The sequence below is a fragment of the Emydura macquarii genome, unplaced genomic scaffold, assembly GCF_026122565.2.
Source record: "Emydura macquarii macquarii isolate MOO-44397 ecotype Brisbane River unplaced genomic scaffold, CSIRO-AGI_Emac_v2 contig_3517, whole genome shotgun sequence".
Taxonomy (NCBI): Eukaryota; Metazoa; Chordata; order Testudines; family Chelidae; genus Emydura; species Emydura macquarii.
The window spans coordinates 9106740-9132380 of NW_027133654.1; the positions used below are offsets into that span (position 1 = coordinate 9106740).

At 42.3% G+C, this 25641-nt stretch overlaps 1 protein-coding gene across 1 annotated transcript in view; it reads left to right on the top strand.

Moving 5' to 3' along the window:
• The window catches only part of WDR27 (WD repeat domain 27), a 122227-nt gene that overhangs the window by 56715 nt on the left and 39871 nt on the right, over positions 1-25641 (top strand). The window contains 4 exon segments of the mRNA XM_067535952.1: positions 11323-11444; positions 12797-12930; positions 24135-24232; positions 25425-25546. Coding sequence (XP_067392053.1) covers positions 11323-11444; positions 12797-12930; positions 24135-24232; positions 25425-25546 — 476 coding nt within the window.

The window sequence follows — 25641 nt, forward strand, 5'->3', positions numbered from 1 at the left end:
GGTCTCGCTCCCCGGCATGCAGCCCAGCGTGGAGCCCAGAGGCTGAAAGACCTTGACAGCACTGTCCCGGTCCCAGCCGTGGACCAGCAGCCCACTGTGGCCCCCGTCGCCTGGTGAGCTCAAGCGAGCTCGGCATCGGTCCTGATCCCTGGCTCACAGCCCCGCGCATCCCGGCACCCGCCGACAAGGACAGACAGTGCCATTACAGATCCCTGGCGCATTCCTGCGGTGCCGCATCGGCACCGGTCCCGATCCCTGGGCCCTAGCCCGGCGCGGATCCCGGTACCGACAGTCTCGGCACAGACACCTCCGGCACCGTGCCGCCACTCCAGATCCTTTGAGTTGGAGACGGGGCGGTCACGTTACTGCCAGCACCGGTCCTGATCTCCTTGGGGCAAGCACCAATATAAGACCTTGGCGCCCAGGCGGAGATCGCATTCCAGCTCCTCCAGCCGCTCCCTGCCCCCTCCCCCCCACCGGCACCGCAGGCATCAGCACCGACGCTCCTACTCGTCGTCTCGGAGCAGGTCATTGGCGAGATCGGACCGGGGCTACAAGTCTTGTTGGCAGCGCTCCAGGGGCACGGGGTCCCGTGCCCTTCGGCACGCTTCCCAGCAGGCACCGGAACCGGTGCCAGCGTAGCCTCAACGACCATGGTAATGGCCTTACTGGGGGCCCTGGGGATCCCAGGCGGGCCAGGATACCGTCTCCATCCAGTCATCGACGGCCCAGCCAGCACCCCCCACCCCCGAGCCAGCAGGGAAAGGGCCATTTCTCGGACGAGGAATCGGACCTTCAGGAAGGTCCCTCCATGGGGCGCTTCCTGCAATCCTCCTTGTCCTCCCCTGATGATGCGGCCGCCAGGGACCGTAGGGCGCCAGTTCCTGACTTTAAGGCATACCAGGAACTGCTTAAGAGGGTGGCTAGCAACTTGAACCTCGAGCTCAAGGAGCTCTCTGAGGAAGAGGACCCTCTCTTTGGTGTGTCTGGGTTGGCAGGGCCAGCCAGGGTTGCCCTGCCAGTGCATGAGAGGGTCTCGAAGCTGGCCAAGGCCCTCTGGCAAACCCCTGCCTCGGTTGCCCTGACATCTAAGGGCGCTGAGCATAAATACTATGTTCCCGCGGAAGGGTTCAACTTCCTCTACAACCATCCTGCCCCGAGGTCTCTCGTGGTTGATGCCGCCAACCAGTGAGACAGGCAGGGGGCCCAGGCCAACACCCCCAAAAAGAAGGATGGCAAAAAGTTAGACCTTTTTGGCCGCAAGGTCTACTCTACGGGGGCCCTGCAGCTGGGGATCTCGAACCATCTCCTCGGCTGCTATAATCTGAACCTCTGGTCCTCCTTGCAGGGGCGGGGGATTTTACTACGGTCATTGAGGAGGGTACTGCAGTGGCAGGGGCGGCCCTGCAGTCGACCAGTGACGCAGCAGATGCTGCTAGCAGAGTGATGGCGTTGGGCATCGTGATGCGAAGGTCTGCTTGGCTGCAGTCTTCCGGGCTGTCACAAGAGGCCCAGCAGTCCATCCAGGACCTACCTTTCGATGGCACTGGCCTCTTTTCCGAGAAAACAGATGACAAACTGCATGCCCTCAAAGACTGTAGGGCTACATTGAGATCGCTAGGGCTTTACACACCGCAGGCCTCGAGGCGTCAGTCTCGGCTGCAAACCCAGCGCCAGCCCCAGCCTGCTCATAGGCCGCCTCCCAGACCAGCTCAAACCCAGGAGGGGTTGAGACAGGTATAGGCCACCCAACCACCTCGACCACCAGGGATCCTCGGCGGGCCCTCAACAAGGCCCAGCCAAGGGGAATAATAACAAGCGGCAGTTTTGATGGTGTGCCCGAGAGTGGCACTTCTCCCGTCCCTCTGGATCTAACCCTGCCCTTTGCCTACAGACTCCGGCCATTCTTCACCGAGTGGCGGAACATTACATCAGACCGCTGGGTCCTCAGTGTAGTCCGCAGGGGCTATGCCCTCCAACTCATGGCCTTCCCCCCGGACTCTCCCCCGACCCCGTCCCTCTTCAGGGACCCCTCTCACGAGCAACTCCTTATACAGGAGGTGGATTCCCTTCTCCACCTTGGAGCCGTGGAAGAGGTTCCTCCACGGGAAAGGGAAAAGGGTTTTTAGTCACGTTATTTCCTCATTCCCAAGGCAAAGGGGGGCCTGAGGCCCATATTAGACCTCCGCCTTCTGAACAAATTCATCAGATGCCTCAGGTTCTGTATAGTTTCCCTAGCCTCCATCATTTCTGCTCTAGATCCAGGGGACTGGTACGCTGCCCTCGACTTAAAGGACGCTTATTTTTATATTTCTATCCTCCCCGGTCACAGACGGTTCCTCAGATTCGTGGTAGCCTGAGCCGCAGAGGGGTCCAGATCTTCCCCTACCTGGACGATTGGCTGATTCGGGGCAGGTCCAGAGCCCACGTGAGGAACAGCCTGGCACTCACCTGCGCGACATGCACCAGACTGGGGCTGCTCATAAACGAGCAGAAGTCCATCCTCACCCCGGTGCAGCGCATAGACTTTATCGGGGCAACCCTGGACGCCATCCAGGCCAGAGCCTTCCTCCCACAACCTCACTTCGAGGTGACAGCGGCCATAATCAGCGATCTCCACAGGTCCCCCACGACGACAGCCAGGCACTGCCTTCAGCTGTTGGGGCATATGGCGGCCTGTACATATGTGGTGAGGCTGGCTCGCCTCAAGCTCAGGTCTCTCCAGGCGTGACTGGCCTCCATGTATGCACCAGCCAGGCACTTGTTGAACAGAGTGATTGTGGTTCCCACTCGGGTTCTGACCTCCCTGGATTGGTGGAGGGACCCAGGGGAGGTTCTATTGGGTGTTCCCTTCAGGGACGTGGCTCCATTGGTAACTCTTATCACGGATGCCTCAGATGTGGGCTGGGGGGGCCCACATCAGCAGCAACCTCAGCACCCAGGAACTCTGGTCGGCACAAGAGAAGGGTCTCCATATCAATGTCCAGGAGCTCAGGGCAGTCTGCCTGGCCTGCAAGATGTTCCTCAGATTCCTGAGGGGCAGGATGGTGCAGGTCCTCACGGGCAACGCAGCGGCCATGTTCTATATGAACAGGCAAGGGGGGGGGGCACGCTCCTCAGCCCTTTGCCAAGAGGCCATTCGCCTTTGGAACCTTGCGGTGAGGCATGACTTCCACATCTGCCTCTCCACCTCCCGGGAGTCAGGAACAACAAGGCGGATCGCCTCAGCAGGTCGTTTCTATCCTGCCACGACTGGTCACTGCACCCGGTAGTGCACCTTCATTTTCCGCAAGTGGGGTATTCCCCAACTGGACCTGTTCGGGTCGTCCTGGAACAGGAAGTACCCGAGGTTCTGCTCGCTCCGGGGTCGCGATCCGGGCTCCATCTCCGACGCGTTCCTCATAGATTGGACGGGGACCCTCATGTACGTGTTTTCCCCCATTTCGCTGCTGCCCAAAGTCCTATTGAAGATCAAGAGGGACAGAGCGGACATCATACTGATCGCCCTGGCCTGGTCGAGACCACATTGGTTCAGCATGTTGCTAGACCTGTCCATCACCACGCCAATGCCTCTCCCGAGGCATTACGACCTGCTGTCCCAGGACCAGGGTCACCTGCTGCACCCGGACCTGGACTCCGTCCACCTGACAGCATGGAGACTTTTGTGGCTGACGGAGGGAGAGAGAGCCTGCTCGGGGCAGGTCCAACAGGTTCTGCTAGGTAGCAGGAAACCTTCCACTCACGTGGTGTACCGAGCTAAGTGGAAGCGCTTTACCTGTTGGGCGGAGTCCCGGGGTAGCCTACCGAGCCGTTCGCCCATACAGGTGATTTTGGAGTACCTGCTTCACCTGAAGCTACAGGGCCTAGCTCTGGCCTCCCTGAGGGTGCACCTGGCGGCCATCTCGGCCTTCCACCAGCCGATGGAAGGGAAGTCACTATTCTCGCACCCCATGTCAGTCAGGTTCCTCAAAGGGGTGGAGAGGCTGTATCCGCAGGTCAACGACCCGGTGCCTCCCTGGGATTTGAACTTGGACCTTACCAGACTGACGGGACCCCCATTCGAGCCCATGGCTACGTGCCTGCTGCTCGTCCTGTCTTGGAAAGTGGCCTTCCTGGTGGCCATTACTTCGGGTAGGAGGATGTCCGAGATATGGGCTTTAACCTCGGAGCCTCCCTACACTGTCTTTTATAAAGACAAGGTGTGGCTGAGACCCCACTCGGCCTTCCTGCCTAACATGGAGTCTGTTTCATTGTAACCAGGATTTCTTCCTCTCTGTTTTTTTTCCCAGACCACATGGTTCGGAGGAGGAGCAGAGATGGCACTCCCTGGATGTCAGACGAGCCCTGGCCTACTACATCAAGCGGACACGGTCATTCCGGAAGTCAACACAGTTGTTTGTGGCAGTGGCAGACTGGATGAAGGGCTCACCTGTCTCCACCCAGCGCATCTCCGCCTGGATCACCACCTGCATCAGGACCTGCTATGAGCAGGCGAGGGTGCCGCTCCCAGGTACTGTGTCAGCGCATTCAACCAGAGCACAGGCCTCGTTGGCAGCCTTCCTGGAAAGAGTGCCCCTGCAGGACATCTGCAAGGCAGCGACCTGGTTGTCGGTCCACACCTTCACGTCCCACAACATCATCGTGCAGCAGGTGAGAGAGGACGCGGGCTTCAGCAGGGCCATACTGATGAGAGTAGCTCGACGCTGACTTCTACCCACCTCCAAGATATGGCTATTTAATCACCTATATTGGAATGGATATGAGCAATCACTCGAAGTAGAAAACAGGGTTACTTACCAGTAACTGTTGTTCTTCGAGATGTGTTGCTCATATCCGTTCCACACGTGCCCTCCGTCCCTGCTGTCGGAGTCGACAGAAAGAAGGGACTGAGGGCCCTCAGGGCCGGCGGCACTTGATATACCACGGCATGAGCGCGGCACTCCAGGGGGCACCGGAGCTGGCCCTACGAGGCTTGGTAAGGGCAAAAAAGTTCCGGGGACCAGTGCACGGGGTGCACACACACCTACATTGGAATGGATATGAGCAACACATCTCGAAGAACAACAGTTACTGGTAAGTAACCCTGTTTTTCTTCCTGGGCCTTTTGCATTCATGTGTGTCTTAATGGGCCATTAAGCCAGCTATTGTTCTGCCGCCGCTCTGTCTGGGGTATTTCCCAGCCAGCCCAAATTAACATACAGAAATATCAAATACATCCATAACTTCCATTTTACATATAATACATGAATATAAGTATTATCATCTTACTTAGCATATTACAACTTTTCTAACAGTATCTGACATGGCATATTTCGCATGAATTATTATGATTTTGATATATTGATGTTAAACCATATATTACATGCCCCCCCCTCCCCCCCCCATCTAACCAGCATGACAATCGCCATATAGGGCAACCCTGCTTTCTAAAGCCGTCTTGAATCTCGCTGTACAAAATGTTCTTTGGGATACGGTCTCCTCCCATTTTCCTGAGATGAACGAGCCATCACAACCTTCTCTTTTTTGATAGTAGTTTCTAAATGTCTGTCCTGTGTGCTCCAGCACCTCTGTGTTTTGGTATTTTGTTTGTCCACTTTATTTTCAGGATCTTGCACAGGCATCTCATGTGGAAACTGTTGAGTCTTCTGTTATGCCTACCATATGTAGTCCGCATTTCTGAACCATAAAGCAGCGATGACATCACACAAGTCTCATAGATTTGCATCTTCACCGTAGTTGATAATTTGCTGTTATTCCATGCATGTTTTGAAAATAGCCTAAAATTCTTCATTTTCTGACTCAGTCAGTTCAGTCTGAAGATCAAGATTCCTGCTGATCATAGAACTCAAGTACCAAAAACTGTCAACAATGCCAAAACATTTACCCTCCAGAGTGATGTTCTTCCACCCCTTGGTACATGATCACAGTCTTCCTGAAACTAATTATCAGCCTGAAGCTCTTGCATAACACAGAAAATCTATCCAAGTGATTTTGCAGGGAAGATTCACTGTGGGCAACTAAGGCCGTGTCATCTGCAAACAGGAAATCTCTCAGAACCAGCTCTGTCACCTTGGTTTTCACTGTAAACTTTGATGCTGAACAAGCCTCTATATCTAGTCTGGTTCAAAGATAAATGCCATCATCGCTGTCCTTAAATGCATGAAAAAGCAGGAACGAAAAGTAAATGTTACCAAGTGCAGGGGCTTAAAAACACCCCGGTTTCATCCCATTGTTGATGTCAAAGACATTTGATTCCATGTTTTTATACACTACAGTTGCCCTCATACCAGTGAATGATGTTCAACAATTTGGGGGGACAACCCAGTTTCTTCATCACAATAAAAAAGCCCTGTCTGTTGACCATATCTTTTCACCCATATTACTGTGGGTGAAAACATTCTAAAAGCCCACAGAAGGCTAATATGTAAAATCAGTGGAGAGGGCACTTTCCTAGTGTAGTGACTGGTTGGGCAGACCTTGTAATGTTTGTGGGAGAATTGTTTTGTTTGTTTATCTGCATCTTAGTCTACCTAGTTTGGAGTACTTTTAATTATACTTATACTAGCATGTCTCCCTTTGAAAAAGGTGTAGAGAGAAGAGGTTTGTTAACTTCTAAAGAGAACTTCCATTCTTACCTCTCCATAATCTATAAAGGGAACAACAATTTCCTCCGTCGTCCATTGCTTTCTTAGCAGAAAACCCATGCCTCCATTAGATAATAAGCAATGCTTTTATTTCCTAGTATTAGAGAGTCATTAGGTTTTCACTTAACCGTAATTCTGCTTTTGTGAATTTATTTGACATTAAAGGGTTTTCCCTTTCAAATAAAACATTAGATGATATGCTTTTATACTTAAAAACTATGGAATAAGATATTTTTAATAGTACGCTCCCCTCTTTCTTCAAAACAAGCATTGTGTAAAAGACAAAAGACCAAATAGATTTGTTCTTTAAATCTAGATTGCTGACGTAACCTTAAAGCTTTCTCAAGGGCATCTTTGTTTATTGTGGAATGGTGGTAGCACTATAATTACAGTTGTGCCAGAATTTTCATTTTAAAAAAATGTTGGTGGGGGTGGGGGGAGGTGTTGCTTCTAACAGAAGGCATTTGTATCCAATATGTTTCTTGTCCTCACTTTTAAGATGACTTAGCAGTAGCCTTATTGCCTTATTGTATTGTTAACAACGGTCTTTGCCCCATCCATGTTCTTAGTTTTCACCACCTGCCAGTTCACTTCTTCCACCGATTATTTTTGCTCCTTATCCCTTGCCAGCCTTTATATATGACACACTTTGAAAAGATGTGTGCATTTTATTTATCTTCAAATCCTTTCTTAAGATGCATTCAGAACATTGCTATTTGATAACAGCTAGGCAGATAGGAAGCTACGCTGTGTGCACAGTTAGTCTACACAAAAATGTGCTTGTGTTACTATTACCCCCAGCCTATGCCTATCTGCTTGTGTCATTTACCTCTGCTTTTTATCATTACTCTAGACTGTGAGCGCCTTTTGTGCTGGGATTCTCTCTTAAATATATATTTTTAAAGCCTTTTAGTAAAATAGGGCCATCCCTGATTAGAGCATCTGTGAAATACTGTAAAATATTTAATAGCCTGAGAACAAACATTTCAACTGTATAGCAGTAGATCTTTTTGCTTTTTTCCATTCGCATAGCTTAGTCTGCATATCTCAGAGTATCCGGAAATCCTTTATTGGTTTCCTACTAACTTCTAACAACTGTGCTGCTGTTTGGATCACCAGATTAATATGTTTACATACATTTTTTTTTTTTGTCAAAAGCACTAATTCTCATTGACAATGTACATCCATGGCAACTTTGAACCTCAATTTTTTTTAAAAAGAAAAAAAAGCAACAGCAGCTATTAAGTTGTTTGAGTGCCAAGAAAAGCATCTGGACATATTTTTTGACTGCTGGAAAACACCTTTTTGTACTACATCATCATGGAGGAGCATGATAACCCCACTACACCAAAGTCCAGTTAACTGGAACTCCCGGTTTAAATTAAGCTTGGTTTTATCACCGGTGGCTGTACTACATTCCTGTTCAGAGTTGGCTCTAGGTGTCCCAACTCTTAGAGCCAAGTGAAGAGTGCGCTGGCCAGCTTTTACAGCTAGCCTGGTTACAGCCTGGTTACAGCTAGCCTGGCTCTTTTGAAGCCAATCACTGTACAAAGCCAGCCATCCTCCTAGTTGATATGCATCAGGATTGGAGAGCCCTGAGCGAAGACTCTTTTGAAGCCAAGCGACCTCTTCTTCATTGTGCTTTGGAGTTGCGGGACCTGTATTGCAGAAAATGGAAGTGTCCTGGATAGCACCTGCAGTTTTCCAAATCTCAGATTTTCCTAAGGTTTCTCATGTTCCCTGCCATTTTTAGGAAATGGGAGTTGTATGATACTGAATTTTTTACTTTGTACACACGCATCTCAAGTTCCTAAATAGAATTCTGTACAATTCTAAAAACTAAAACATATAAAACCCCTCCTTTGTTCTGAAAATAAGTCCTGGCTTTGAAATTTTACCTGAAAGGCTATGATCCTTTTGGGTGTGAATTGCACTGTGAGAAGAACATAAAGTGCAAGTGCTTTCTATACCTTAATTGTAGGGTTGATTATTATACAAAAAATAAAGTACAATAACATTCAAGATGTATCAGGTAGTTTACAGGCAAAGATGTTATGAGAGCCTGACCTGATAATTATAGTAGTTAGATTGTAAACTTTAGAAGCTAGTGTTTATTGATAAAGTTTATCACTGAAAACCTTAATTACAGTTTTTCCTTGTTACATGCTGCAACAGTGCAATATCTCAGGGTAATTAAAGTAATATAAAGATCTGTTCCAGGCAAAATGCAGTTGACTGAACTATAAAAATGTGCACAAGAGGGCAGCATAGGAACTTCAAATGTCTTACCTGAAATTCAACAGATTTCTTATAGGTAAATAACATTAACAAAACATGATAATTGGCTTTTATGTAGCCCTTTTCTTGTGCATTGTTCACAGATGTTAGCAGGATGTGTATATTGTAAATTAGAAGTGATCAGGAATTAGAATTAACTAATTGATTTCTCTGTAGTGTGTCTGATTTTTGAAGTGTTGTCTTCGTAGTAGCTAACTCTCATTTTAACAGCCTCAAACCAAACTGAAAAAGGCTGCTTCTTCCACAAAGATGTTTGCTGATGAGGGGTTGTAGCTGCTGTAAACTATGATCTGCAATCAATAACTATCTCTTTTTATGAAATATTTTCTTAACAGTTAGCAGCTGCTGCAGGACTATGTCTACAGTGGAAGTCACTTATTTCCTTGTGGTTATAATAACAAATTGTTCAGCAATAAAAATATAAAATCATAGCATTGTAAGGGCTATGTCTTCTCAGAGTTGTTAAATGGTTTCCAGATTCCAGTATTTAAATGGATATTTTGCCTTCAGGTCAAATTCCACTAAAAATAGGATACATGGTTCTTTTCTTTGATGTAATATTACCTATTTATTTGAGTTTTACCTTCAAGGAAGTTTCTTTACTAAAGTCTCCTTTCTAGTGACTTCACAAAATTAGATTTAGGGCTACAGTAATCTGTAGGTGAATTAAGAGGGCAGTTCTTTTGAAATTGTTGATCTTGGTGGTGGTGGTGCGGGTGTTGTGTTCTGTAGCACCAAACCTTATCTGATAAAGTATCTAGTAGCACTTCAAATGGCTGAGGCAAGTGCAAGGGTGCCACATTCCTCCAGGTCACTGATACCCTGCCTTGTTGATCTTCTCCTTTCAACTGTCCTCCTAACAGCCCTATTGACTTCCGTTGTAATTTTTGACACTCAGCACCTCTGATAATCAGGCTTCAAGCACCTTACATTAAGTATCCAAAAATGGAGGTTCTCAAAATTTTGAAAATGGAGACTCTTTGCCTCTCAGGTAACTTTCCGTTTTTTGGATAACTTTGTAAAAGAGAGCCTGAAGACATTAAATGGCAATGTGAGAATAACCCTCCCTGAATCCAAGTTCTTTTTAGGCTGAGGCCTTTCATCAGCAAAACTCTTACAGGTCCTAGTGGAACTGCAAGTGTCCAGAACAAGGAATCAACCATACTACTTAAACTCTGCTTTCAGTACTGTAAGTTTGTTGGTGTTCAAGCTTTTGCTGGGGGTGAGGGAGAGTCCTAGGGGGAAGTGGTCATAGAGGCTGATTAATCAGACTTCTCAGAATTCTCTGACTTTGGAAACTTGACACTAAAAAGGTTCCTTGCATTTCTATTTTCTGGGGTAAGTTTTGTGCTATCATTTGAGTAATATTAGTCTAATCAGCAATGGTTGATTTTAAGCAAACTGTACAATCTCAATTTTAGTCCCAATTTTAGCAGCGTATTATACAAGATTAATTAAATATTGGCAGTAGTGTATTTACAGGCAAGTCAGTGTTTCTCATTTGCATTTTTCTTTTTAGACACATCACAGTGAAAATCCAATGGCGTGTGTGTGTGTGTGTGTGTGTGTGTGTGTGTGTGTGTGTGTGTGTGTGTGTGAGTGAGTGTGTGTGTGTGTGTGAGTGAGTGAGTGAGTGAGTGAGTGAGTGAGTGAGTGAGAATCAGCCTCCACATAACATGGCAGTGATTCAGCCATACCACAACAATTACTTCATAAGACTTGGTTTCACATCCATATTTATGTGGCCAGAGAGGATGGTCCACAAATGTACTTAACATCGAGAGCTAAAATTGCAAACCTAATTTTCAGTGAAACTAGTAAAATGGCTGTTGATTTTATGGAACAAATTGAATCAAAATACAGAAAGTATTTTATGTTCCATGACGAAGTACCTTTATGAGCTTTTTGAAATTCCTAATGGTATTTTATTTTAAATGCAAAAGAAGTCTTTATTCTTTAGATCTTTAAAAGATAAATCATCAAACGGTACAATAATTAAATCTTGCCATGGGCTAAAACTCTAAAAATGAACCATGTAACAAAATCTGGAATAAAACATGTATTATGTTGTTTTCTTACTAATTACTTAATAGCACTGGCAGGAAAACGTTCATCAGTTGTATACAATGTAACAATGTGATACTTTCCTGATACTTTTTTAACATTGTGAATTTGGATTATTAATGAAAGCCTTTTTAAATCTGTTTTTGGGTGGAGGGAAACATCAGCAAGGATTGATGTTTACTGATTTAAATCTAACTCTTTGAAGCCTATATATAAAAAGTATTTTTAAAATGCAGAATAATTATATCAGATCAGTCTGGTTATCTCTGGATGTATGTGAGAAATAGACTGATAGTCTGATTATTATTTTTGTTAGGTCATGATGGTGCAATTAACTCTGTTGGCTGGAGTCATGACAAGAAGTGGCTAGTTTCTGCATCAGAAGATAGAACATTAAGGATCTGGTCAGTCCGCAATACAGAACCTGCCCTATTTCTGGTAATGAGTAACTCATGTCAGTTTGACATGTTCTGATTTTATCAGTACCCAAAACTCCCTTTTTTGGGAGCCCAGCTTAGGAGACACAATGCCTGACTCAGTATTGCCAGCTTCAAAATCATGTGTCAGACCCCCAGAAATCATGAGATTGGCCCAAAATATCATGAAGTTTAAAAATAAAAATTATGTTGTGTTTTTTTTTAGGTCAGTCCCTTGATTTTTTTTTAACTCCCTCTACCCATTCCCAGGGTGTGTGCATGTGACAGTTAGTGTTGCCCACTCTTCCACATGTACTGAATAAGGTGATTTTGGCTCCTGCTGCAGGTGCTTTCACTCCCCACTTCTGCCTGTCTCCTGCCCAACAGTTAATCTTGTCCTCCAGTTCCCCATTAGTTCTGTCCACACCTCAATTCAGTGCCCCTTTAGTTCAGTTCCCCAGCCCCCATCATCACCCATCAGTTCAGCCCCCTACCTCATCGACCCCCAACGCCCTCAGCTCACACTTCCAGCACCCACCCCATTTGCTCAGAACCCATCATCAATACAGGCCCCCTTCCTCACTTCAGCCCCCCTGTAGCTCCCAAGCCATAGTTCAGTCTTCCCAGCCTCACCTCTGCTCCTCTTAGGGTTCTTCACCCTTCCCAGGCCTGAGGGGGCTGCAGTAGGGTTCATTCTCCCACTTCCCGGGCTGGCACTGGGAGCCGCCAGCTGCCTGGGATGGGTTGGCAGTGATTTCTAAATAAAATTAAGCCTCACTCATGATCTTGGACTAGAACTCTCAAATGTCAAGGGTTTTTATGCTTAGAAATCACATCTCATGATAAATTTGCAAGAGTTGGCATTTCTGCTGACTTTGAGTTGCTGAGTACTCATAACTTTGACACCAATGAGAACTATGGGTACCTATCAACTTTGCAAATCAGGCCTTACATGTCTCAAGTTATATAACCAAAAATAGAGGCACCCAAAATTAGGGGATACTTCTGAAAGTTTTGGCCTTACTCACTATACTCTATAATTCTTCATACTTTTATTGGCTCTAGTCCGTAATACCATGTTTAACTTCAGACTATCCCTGAATTCAATTAAAAAAAAAATGGAAGTTCAATATGTTAAACCAGATTATATTAGATTTAACTAACTACAGATGTTATTAACTTTAGTGCCAACTAATTTAACCAAAAAAAAAAAAAAAAAAAAGAGTAGGCCTTGGGATGAGTAAGTAGTGAGAATGAAAGGGGCATATCTTTACTCAGTTAACCTGTTATATCTGAGTACTAGAAATTTCATGGAGAAAATTTTATAATATGTATTATATCGATTCTATTAATAGCTTTCACTTTGCATTTCAGGGGAAGGAGATGTTCCATAAATCTATACGCTTTGCACAGTTTTATTACATAGATACATTTATATTGCTGTGTTGTGGAGCTGAATTTCATCTGTTAAGTTACTATCTTGACATGAGCAAGGATGACCTAAAACGGTGGGTAAACATTTTCATTAATGCAACAGTGGAAGTATTGTATCAGAAAGTGCTTTGTGGAATATTTTAACAAGAGTGAGGAGGAATGAAATACTATTTGAACAAATAGTAAAAGATAAATCTTACATGTATCTTTGTCAGGGCAATACAGAATGAATCATGTCCCAAAAGTTTTTTTGATCAAGAATATATTATCAGAGGCAAAGGTTACTACTACTACTATTGTCATTAACCTCCTGAAACTGCTCCCTACCTTTTGCTGAAATATGTATTCATGTCTTAATTATTATGGTCATCCTAAATATTTTCTGAACTTCGGAGGTAGCCAAATTGCTTTCCTGCTCTGGCAAATGAAACCATATTACTTCCATCAGTTTCACTGGCTTTCTGTCATCCCATACGATTCAAAAATTGTTTTCTCAGTCTTGAACTTCTGCATGAATTTCTTTCATGCATCTGACGAAGTGGGTTGCAGCCCGCGAAAGCTTATGCCCGCAGAAATTTGTTAGTCTTTAAGGTGCTACAGGATTCTCGTTTTTTCTATTCTGCTATAGGTCTGTTCTACTATACCCACCTACTCCTCCTCCATTACAATGATTTTCTAGCTGTGGCCTCCTCTTAGTCCTCTTCCCAAATCTCCCCACTGTTGTGGGTCATTCTTTCACTTGTTCTGACCCATTTATGTGGAAATGCCACTGACCTTCCTATTAATCTTTTACCTTACCACTGAAACTTCATACCCTTCTGATCTCCCATTACTGCATGTTTCTGTTTTCTGTTCCCTGTTGCTAGTTTACAGCAATACTTTTGTGCATATGAATAGCTTAAAATTTCATTTTTGATCTTTATATTCATACGCCATCACTGTGCTACAATTTCCTTTCTATCATTTTCCTTTCTACTACTTTAAACTTTTAAAAAAAGAAGCTTTAAAGGAATTTACTTTGTTTTATATTGGTACTGTAGATTTTGGGGGGTAGGGGCAATAAGGAAGAAATAAAGGCAAAACAGTTTGGATATAGTGCTTATTACTATGAGTAATAACTCATGAGAGTAAGCACTATAGACCAGCTCTTAAATTGGGGAAACTGTCATAGCTTCATTGGCCCTGTGGCTCCAGTTCAGGAAAGCATGGTAAGCATGTGCTTAAGTCCATCCCATCATCTTCAGTGGGACTTAAGCATGTGCTTAGGTGCTCTCTTGAACAGGGATGTTTTCCTCAAGGCCTAGGCTGGTAAATGCGTGTTCGAATTCTAAAACTCTAATAATCTACAGTGCCAAAACAAAGAGCTAAAATGAACTTTTATTTTTTTTTAAATGAAGGTTTTTTTATATCTTAGAAAGCTGTTTTTTAAAATATGCATATATTTTAAATTCATAGATCTTGAGGTTGGAAGGGACCAGTATGATGATCTAGTCTGACTTCAAACAGTAGATTGTTCAAAGTAGGAATTAATCTCTGTTGTCAAAGTATAGATGTCTGCTTAGAATTAGACACTCAATCCATAAGCACTTGTGATTCCCTGCTTTCCATCAATTTTAGAAGTGGCCAGAGTAACAGTAACTCTAACCTCTCCACTTGATGGAGATTGCTGTGACCCTTATCTGCGTGAATTTAGACCTGCTGCCAACTGTCTTTGCACGGAGAGTGTAGTTGCACCTCTTTTACAGATTTAAGAATCAAGGACTACAAAATGCCAAAAACTTTTAAATTTAATAGAAACCAATGTAAAACAGATAATGAAATAAAGAATAATGTTTGATCCCAAAATGAGATGCTATAGAAATTCCAATTCTGATCTTTCAGATCCAACTTACTAAACTTTATTTTCCAATTCTAAGGCTTGTTTAATGGTTTGATTTTCTTAATATTTTTGTGGCCTTGCTCACTCTACAAAGCAATTGTATTGTAGGATAATTGTATAATATCTAGATATCTCTATTTTTGTTCAAATATTTTCCTCTAAATGCTGTAGTATTTCAGTATCACTTAACAAGTCAACTCCAACACCTGCGCCATTAGTTTCCTTGAATTATTTTTTAATGCTAAAAGGCCAAACATGCAACTGTTGACATTTTTAAAAAAAACCTCTCAAATTATTCTGCAGCCAATTGTTATTATTTAAAAAAAAAAAAAAGTATCTTAAAAAACTGTAATTTGCTTTGACATTTTCTTTGTGGCTTGCCTCCAGTCCATTTCCTGGCATTTGTACTCTATAAAGCACTGTGTCACTTCTTTTGTTTCTCACAACTCTCACTCCATGTTCTGAGTTTGGAAAAATGCTTGTTGGAACAGATTCAAGAAGAGGCTAGAAGGAACCATAAGGAATGCTTTAATCCTTTAATTAGAAGAGCATGGTAATGCAATCTGGATGGCCAATGGATTTTCTGTGTTCTTACTATTTATTATTGTATTGTCTTTTACCGCTAAAAATTTTTTTAAATACTTTTCCTGTTCTGTGGGGCCTTCCATGCAAGAAGTTCTGTAAGAGTTCTCAAAGAGTTCTGTAAGCGTTAGTGAATTAAACATCACAAAATCCCTGTGAGGTGGTAAATATTAGCACTATTTACTAAATGAGAAAAGTGAGGCAGAGAGAGTCTTCTTTGCAAATGTCACACAAGATATTTATTGCAATCCTAGGAATAGAATCCAGATGGCCTGACTCCTATGTCTTTGGTTAATTGCAAGATCATCGTTTCTATCGACAACTTCCTTTTCACTCTCTGATGTTACCATTTAGTTAAATTTCCTCATGTCAGCATACGTAACTGCTGGTGAAAGCAGTGAAAATTCACTATCTGCCATTAATTTTAATTTGTTTTCAGATAGCTTCAAATCTTTAAGTGCATTCAGTCCACTTAAAGAATTGGAAGCAGACAAATCTTGTGTTTTTACTTCCTTTTTGCAGTTAACCTGATATACCTCCTTTTTAAGAAAGGAATCAACAGTATGTAAGGAGTGTAAAATGAGATAAGAACACTATTCAAATTACTGTAAACTATTGTATATCAGTTTTTTTAGCACTTATTCAAAGTAACAGTATGTATGTAATAAGTGATATGGAACATGTACTCTGACATTTTAAAATGTCAGCTGTATTAGAGTGACAAGGTGGGTGAGGTAATATGTTTTATTGAACCTACTTCTGTTGGTGGAAGAGACAAGCTTTTGAGCTTCAAAGACTTCACAGAAGTTTGTCCAATAAAAGATATTACCTCACCTAGCTTGTCTCTCTCATCTTGGGACCAAAATGACTACAACACTGCAAATCAGCTGTACTAGCACATGCTATACATGGACAGGCAGAATTCCATGCTAAGTTTTTTTTTTTTTTTTTTAAACTAAGAAAAGTCCTTAAAATGCTGATAAATAGCAAAAGGGCAAAAAAGAAGTGATAATGGACATCCTTGGCATGTGTTGCTAAAAAGGGAATTTTCCTGATATCTGTTTACTGTTATAGTAATACATGGATTGGAATACAAGATGGAAACCACATTTGCTTTAAGCCCCAAATTTTAAAATTGATCTAAAGTATCTTTTAAGAAGTGACCGTTTACCTTGTTAATAGCTTTTTCTGCATCTAGTGATAAAAAATTGATGGGGCTCATTTGGTATGTAACCCTTCTGCCAGACCAAGTCGGCAGCAGCAAGGGCTGGGTTCTATATCTAGGGGTCCCTGTAAATGATGCAACACCAAACTGGCTCGAGCCCCCACCCAGTCACCTGGGAAATTACACCCTATCCCCTGGCGCCCTCCAAAGGGCAATACTTCCCCTCTCGCAAGCACAGAGTCTGAGTGTAGAAAGAACCCTTTTAATAGCAAAACAGAGATAACACCGCACTGGTTTGGGAAACAGTGCAAACAGAGTTCATGAACTCAATGGGCCCAAACCCATCCCAGAGTACAGGGCGTGTCCTTCACCTCTCCCTTCCTTCTTGCCCCTGTACTGACCGTCATAGTTGCAATATCCACCTCTCAGGTGTGGCTCCGCCCCGTATGCCACACCAGTCCAACACAGGCCTGTCCAGGCCCCCTCTGCTGCCGTCTCCTATCGCCTGTGGGCCTCACTGAGTCCCCCACCACTGGCAATGACCACGCCGATCTCCCACCGACTGCGGGCACCAACCGCACCTGGCTCCTGCTGACCACTGGCCGGGCTGGCACCGACTGTGCCGGCCCCTCTGCTGACCGCCGGCCCCCTGGGCTGGCACCAACTGTGCCAGCCCCTCCACCGACCGCTGGCTGCCCTGGGCTGGCACCGACTGTGCCAACCCCCCTTGTTGACTGGGCTGGCACCGACTGTGCTAGCCTCCCACCAGAGTTGCCTGTTGCCCACTCAGTTCTGTTAGTGGTCAGGCAAAGTTCAGCTCTTAGTGATTTCAGCTCATAGGTAAACCTTCTGCTGTCATACAGGAAATGTCCCTGCTTTCAAGAGACAAAAGACTCCAAGATGAGTCATTAAGTCTACCTTTTAACAATGGGAGGTGAGAGTCACTCCCTGCCTAGGGCAGCCCTTTCGCTTGGCCCCTGCAATCCCAATAGGAGACTCCTCTACCTCCCCCTTTTCCAGGCTGAAACATCGGCCTGCCACCCTTGGGGAGCTCTGCCTAGTTTAGGGTGAAGTGTTCTATCATAACAGACTAAGCACAGTTTTGCTGACATCTGTTCATACAATTGAAGGACAACATTTCATTACCCCAGCAGTCAACACAAAAGTGCTTTGTAACCCAAACCCAGCCCTGCTAACCATTTCCCATTATGCCCCGCACCTAGGTAAATTATGCTAAGTACTTAATTGTACTCATGCAGATACAAAGCCCATGCAAATAATGTGCCCCCCTTTACTCCGACACTCAGACCTTGCTTACAGGTACAACTTCCAAAGAAGATCAAATTTAAAACTGTGAATATTACCTGTCAGCTGCCTGTTTAACACAAACCCTGTCTGTTCTCTGTTAATGGATCTGGGTAATAATTTTTTCAGTCTGTTTGCTAGGACAAAAGCATACATTTTTGCATATTGACTTAATACAGACATAGACATATAAGATGCACAGTTAGATAAGTCCTTACCAGGTTTTGGGATAACTACATTTTGAGCTTCTCTCCAAAAATCCAGGTTCTTTTTTTCTTTTGCTATTTCTTTGAAGACCTCTGTTAATTGTTGTATTAGTTGTGCCCTAAAAAAATTATTGAATTCTGGAGGAAATCCATCGTGGCCTGGGGATATGCTATCTATAAGGGACTTAACTTCTAGAACTTTCTCTAGTTTTATATCTTCCTCCAGGGCTTCTAGGTCTAGGTGTCTGGTATATTAGCTTTAGTGAAATATTCCTTTATCATCTTATGGTCTATTAACTCTAGGGAGTAAAGCCTCCTATAGAAATTTGCATAAACCTTGCATATATCTTTGGGCCAGCTGCCAATTCATTTGGAGCTTTCCAGACTGGCATTTTTACCTTTTAAAAAGTGAGTCTGTTGGTTAACCATCTATCGTTTTTGTTACACTGTATTATGAAATAATAACTATATTAACTATATATATGAAAATAACTATATTATGAAAAACGTATCTGATTGCTTGTTCAGCTTTTTCTGTTTGTAGAAATCTCACTTGGTTCTGGCCTCTCTTTATTTATTTAGTTATTTATTTAGTTATTCATTCTTCTTTTATATTTTAAGTTTTTCAGTCTCATTGAGCAATGTTTGCATTTCCTCTTTTCTACCATAGGAGTCTTTACTAATTTAGCAAAAACAACGGGAGTCCTGTAGCACTTTAAAGACTAACAAATTTAATTTACTAATGAATTTACTAATTCAGTTGCCCCGATCCTTCTTTGAATGCATCCCAGAGAATGCTTTTTTTTGGATGTGTTCAGCATTGTTTTCCTTAAAATATTGCTTATTTTCCTCTCTCATATCTTGAATTCTTTTTTGGTCAAACAGAAGTGGGATGTTTAATCACCATCTTTTCATTTTAGGTGGATATTCCCAGTTTCTGACAGGAAACCAAAGTGGTGCATGATCTGCCCAGGAAATGCAGCATTGCAGTGCTGACATTACTGTATTAAGCAAAGACCTGATATCAGAGCCATATTCATTTTGAATATATTCTTTGGGGTATTGAAAGGGAGTAGTCTTTTTCCTTTGCATTAACACACCTCCTAAAGTTAGACATCATGTTTGTTTGTTAGTGAGATTAATAACTCTGTGCCTGATTTTCTACCCTTTATTATACTGCCGTCTGACCTATCTAATCTCAGGTCTATAACTAAGTTATAATCTCCAGTAATGATATCACCTTCTATAAAATCTTCTAAAATATCTGAGAGAATTTTCTTTAAAAAAGCTTTTGACTTTGATTTGAGGCATAAATACTTCCTTAGATTAGCATTCTGTCATCAATTATATCTTTTACTAGTAGACATCTGCCTTCATTATCTACCTATTATCCTTTATTTGGAAAGATATATGTTTGGCAGTAATGATTGATGCTGCTCTTTAATTTGATATTTCTGGAGAAACAAGGAATGTGGAACCAGTTACCTTTGATATATTTATTATGTTCCTTCTTAAGATGTGTTTCTTACATATATCTGGGGTCTCAGCCTTCATAGCATAAAAAGCATTTTTCTTAACTACTGTTAAGACTATTGATATTTATAATATAGAATTTGATTGTATTAGCTGTAATAGAAGAGGGGGGAATTGATAGTTGGTAGATAAGATTGTATGAAGAAAAAGTAAAGCCAGATGTCATCTAAAGCAGTAATTCTAATTATTGAGTTCTTACCTCTGTCTCGTGTTTTAAAAAAGTAATATTTTAATTGCAAGTGTATTTGTGCCATTTGTAGGTATCTCCTCCCACTTAAACCAAAAATATTATTGAGTATGAAATATTCATTTTCATTCTTTAAAATAAAAATCTTCAATTTCAAATAATTTTAATTACCACCACCCAACTTTCCTCCCCACTTATAACTTACCTTTATCTCCCCTCCTCCCTTTCCCTGGAGACCAGTTGTCAACTAGTCTGTCTTCCTCCCACCCCCATTATTTTACAATCATATAAAATTAACACACTCGATATAAATGTCAAATTAATCATTAGAACGTTGTTACTCATTTCCTCAGTACTTTCCCCCATCTTCTCCCTCCTAAATCCCCCAAACCTCCAAATAAATTGTGTGCGCAGAAATGGGGGTGGAGGGCAGAATTATCAAGCCTCCAAAATAAACTGAAACCAAAATAATATTTCCATTTCTCCTTTACAATGTGGGGAGTCACCAAAGTCCCAGATGGATCTGGTTAACCTGCCCATTCCTTGGGACAAAGAACTCCCTTTGTGGGGACCTCAATACTGACCTCATGTGAAGCCAGAACGCTGTTCCTTTTTTTTTTAAAAGGACCAGTATCTGGGAGGGAGTTGAACTAAGCCATACTTCACACTGTTTCCCCCGTCTATGTCCTGTTTTAGCATGTGGTTACATACACCCCTTTTTCCTGCCCCCAAATCTTGCAGCGAGAACATATTTGTAATCCTTGTTCCCATTGCCCATTATATTCTGGTATTTAAATAGTACCCTTATTAAACGATTCAGAGCAATTCATAATCAAAGTGGATTCTTTGCTTTGTTTCTTGCTCTCTCATTACTTTCCTTCCTCTTCTTCAGATTCTTTTTGGATGACTATCTCCTTAGTCTTAGAATCTTTTTCTTAACTTTACTATTCCTGTTCTTTGGTGATCTCTTTCTTCTAAGTCTGACTAACTGCCAATCTTTACTTTGGCTTGCTAGACTGTGTGTATCCTCATGGGAGTCTGAGCTGCCTTCTATTAGGCTTAATCTTTTAAGGGTTCTAATCCTGTTTTACTTTTCTCCTATATCATATGTCTCTTGTGGGTGAAGAGCAGTTTAAAAGGGAAACTCCATCTGTATCTTAAAAGAGCTTCCCTTAATGCTGCTGTGACTGTAGCTAGCTCCCTTTTTAGAGAGGTGGCTGCCAGGTCCTGGAAGATCAGTACTCCATGACTCCTTGCATTACTACAAGGAGCTTTCTGACTAATCTTAATATTTTCACTTTTTGCACAAAATAGTGAAGTTGCAAAAATATGTCTCTTGGTCTATTGGAATTTAAGGGGGAGCACACAGGGCTGTGTGAGCTCTGTCATCTCAGTCCCTCTGTTTTCTCCAGGGTATACGAAGGAATATAGAGCCTGCTTTCGAAATTGCAATCTCTGCTCCTTTAGGGAGACTCCCTTATCTTTTTTAAGGTATTTCTCCTCTCAGTTTTTCATGTCTCCCACCTTCACTGCCAGGTCTCTCTCTCTCTCTCTCCCCCCCTCCCCCACCCCCCCAGCTTTTAAGTTGTGTTCTGCAGGAGAGCCTCTGCTTCCATTCCTCCTGCCACCTGTTTCCAGGCCAGTCACTCGCATTTCCACGTTGCTGAGATCTGATTTAATGTCATCCAATTTGGCATCTAGGAAGAATTTTAGGGATCTGAACTCTGAAATTAGCTCAAAAAAATCTTTTCTAGTGACAGAGCTGCCTTTCGCCTGCTCCCTTGCTCTTCTGAGGGACCTGGAGTCTAGACCTGGCAGCTGCCATCTTGGATTTCTCAAGTGCAACCTGGTCTGCAACCTTGCTTCTTTGAGGAGACTTCTTTTTCTGGAAATATTTTTTTCAGATTGGTCTCTTTATGTGGAGTACCTATCTAAGAATTAGGAGAGGCTTTTTGGGGAGTCATCTGGGGCTGGGGAGCAGCCGTGTTCGTGGATTGTGCCAGCTTCAACACAGAGCTAAAGTCTCAAGCAGCCATTCAATTCCTCTGATATCACTTACACCCTGAAATGATAGTCTTCATTGTACTGTAACCCCTCTTTCCTCCCTGGTTACTCGGGAGCATGCAACACTCACCTGTGTGCCTGGGAGCCTGATGTGGCCAGTAAAGGAGATCCTGAGTATCCCAGTGGTGATGTTGCATAGTTGGAAATCCTCTAATCACCCCTCTGCTGCAGTCCTTATACTTGTAAAGGAAAGTAAAATTAGTGATGCCTCCACCTTGCTAGGCCCTGTACACACTAAGTGGTATGCCTTGGGAGCCTGCAGGAATAAACCTGAACTAATCTATGCAATGGGTCTAACTCAAAAGTACCAATTATAAACAATATACACCCAATATACATTTAGATTTGAGTTAACACACCTTTACTCAGTCTGTTGTATCATGTTTTCTTGAAATCACCAGGGTGCAGTTCCATAAATCAAATAATAAATACAGTTTACATTTGTAAATGAAATTTATCTAACTTGCATTTACATTGTCACCATTTTCCCCACCCCCTAGGGTACACTCGTCTAAATGTCAGAGTTCTATATGCTTGCATGGGTGTGCTTGAAGATCTTGAAACTAGGGACAGCTCTCTGTTGGTCCAGTAAATCAGTCCAGCCAAGGCAACTAGGGGCATTGCAATTCAAACTTGGGATCATTTCAAGCTGCATAATCCCTTTAAAATTTGGAGTTGTTTTAACCTGAGCAACCCTGGATTCTGGTTAGATGACAATACTATTCCATCTCTTCTCAGATTCAGACAATCCCTTAGGGTCAATTTAAATTATGACAGCATCCCATGTTGCGCTGTGGGCTGCAGCACTGTGTGCTTGTGATTAAATCCTTGGAAGGCAGCCTTCTGGCCTTCCACAGTGCCTCCAACAGCGGTATCTTCCCCCCGCCTCAGCCAGGGCTTTTTTGGGCCCCTTTACACTTCTGTGGCTGTTTGACCCAACATAAAGCAGGCAGAGTGGTGGTGAGGTTCTTACTGTTGGACTTATTTTTAATTTCCTGTGCTCACTTGTGATGTGAAACAGAAATTTTTTTTCTTCCCTTTTAATAAATTCTTACCCTGCTCTAAGATTATCAGGTGAATAAAATTTGAAATAAAAACATGAAGAAATTTTCAGCATTGCAGAAACACAAAACATTTTATTTCAAATAAAATATGTATTGCATCCAGAATACTCCTTACTTTATACAAGAAATACTAAGCTCCTGTGCATCCTTTCTACCTGCTAGCTACAGTCATTTTCTGAAGTCACCTCTTCTTTCATAGTCATATTCCCTCATTTCATTTAATCGTCCTTTCCTTCTGTAGTCAAGCAGTAAAAGATTTCCTTTCCTCTACTTCTCACAATCGCACAGTGATTGTCATTCCATCTTCCTCCTCCCTCCAATGGGTGCTCTCCTGACTAATTCTCCACAAGATCCTGTATACCATCAAAGCCATTTTTCTCAGAGCAAAGCCAGCTTTCTGTCTGTGAAATTAAGGAGGGGAATTATATATGGTTCTGCTGTGGGATCCCAGTGCCTCCTGAATGTGCTAGTGCCTCTCAATTGGGATGGATACTTTCTCTCCCCCACCCCATTACATTTCCCCATTTGTTGGGGGAAATGGGACTCTACTCTTTGAGCCTGATCCGATTCCTATTTCAGATAATGGAAAGTCTCCCATTGATTTCAGTGGGATTTGGAGTATGTCCTTTATCTATTGTTCATGCATGTTGGGGAGGGAAAATATCCGTACCTGTTTCTTCAGACTCAGCTCATGGGATCAGTTTGCATGGTGTTTCCCATTCTGTCGCATGGAGTACTGAGTTCACCTGTGAGCAGTGTTTTACTTAAACCTTGGCAGAGCAAATTAAGTGCCTGTTGCCAAAACTTGAATTCTTTGTCCTGACCCAGTTTGGAGTTGGATACATTATGAGACCTCAACCAGTTTTCTGTCTCTTTTTTTTTTTTTTTCCCCCTCTCATACGCATCACCACGAAATACAGCTCTACACCTGGTGATATTTCTACTTTCATAATCACAGTTGGAAGATTTACTCTAGCACCTTCTAGATGAAGGCTGAATTCTTTTTGATTTTAAGTTGCTGGAAAGTTGGAAGACATTAGAACAAATAAGTACTCGTACCTTCGTTACGTGTATAAATGTTTTTTTCTACCATGAATAAATGTATAAATTGTTTTTTAGCTGTTAACAGATCTGAACTTTTGCATTACCGTAGCTTTATATCTGGTAATAAAAAGAGAATCTTTGGTTTCATGATATTTTCATTAGGAGTTTACTTTTGGCCATAAATAATTTTTTTTTTTTTTTTTTTTTTTTTTTTTGCTAAGTAGTAACACTAATCTCTATCTTTTACAGATACAAACAGAAGAGCATTTGCAAATCAGTACAGAAATTCCCCATGGCTTCTACAGTGGAAATTACGAGCCTTTCAGCAATAAATGATTTCTACTCTTGTATCCTGGGTCCTGGCTAATTATTGTTTTTGTACAATATTTTAGGCTGAATGGCATGGAAATATTCAAGTTAAAAAAAGTTGGCATGTACTCTATAGCTAGTATCTTTTTCTACAATGATAGTACTAATGTAATTTGTCGTAGTAGTTTTGCTGGACTCCAGCCTAGAAGGTTAATGTATTTAGATTGTAAGGTCTTTGGGGTAGGGACTATTTCATAATATTATATGTTTGTATTGTATCTAGCACAGTGGGGCCCTGCTCCATGACTGGAATCCCTAGATGTGACCACAAAATAAATAGTAATAATACTTAGAATAAAATTGTTTTATTTTTATATTTTTATGAAATAATTGTTGCATTAATAGCATCATAGATTGCAAGGCCGCAAGGGACCACTGTGATAATCTAATCTGATTTCCTGTATAACATAGGCCATAGAACTTCCCCAAAATAATTATTAGCACAGATCTTTTAGAAAAACATCCAATCTTGATTAAAACACTATCAGTGATGGGAAATCCACCGTGACCATTGGTAAATTATTTCACTGGTTAATTACCCTTAAATGATGTGGACTCAGGAATATTTCAGTTACAGTCTGATTTCTGACATTGACCTTGGTTAAATCACTCCATCACTCTGCCTCAGCTTTCCTATCTGTAAAATGGTGATAACAGTCCTCCACTAACTACTGGTGGCATTGTGAGAATTAATTTGATAATGTTTTAAAAATATTTGGAGGGAACCCACCCTCCCCAAATATACTATATATGAGCTGCTAATATATATGTCTATATGGTGATGTAGTATACCAATTCTGTTGGCATGAATTTGGGATGACCATATTATGCTTGGCAAAGCACAAGTGAATAATAGCATTGTTCACCACAATACGTTTAATATTGTATTTAAAAATCAGTTCTCTTGCAGGCTGCTGACTTACTTGGGCCTATTAGCTAATAAGAAGCTGGATATCGAAATAGTTAAGGAGTTAGTTTCAATCTAAGTATGTCTATATTTGTGCCTATTTTTGATTGGGACAGGAACTCTGTATATGGAAATTTAGTATGCATTTATGAATCAAGTAATTGATAAAATAGATGTTAGTAAAAACATAGGCACATTGTTCTTGTTCTTGTCCCCATTAAATCTATTTGTGTTATTTGAACTTTAACTCCCAGAGGTTACAGATATTATACTTGCAGCTGGTAGCAACCGAGCATTAGAAGTTTTTGACCTGAATGCAGGCTGCAGTGCAGCAGTAATACCAGATGCTCATTCTAGATCAGTCCATCAGATCTGTCAAAATAAGGTAGGTAATTTTATTGATTTGTGTCTTTTAATACAGACAATAAATAAGGAACATTCAGAAAACATTAGATGATGATTTAAAAAACTTGTCTGCTG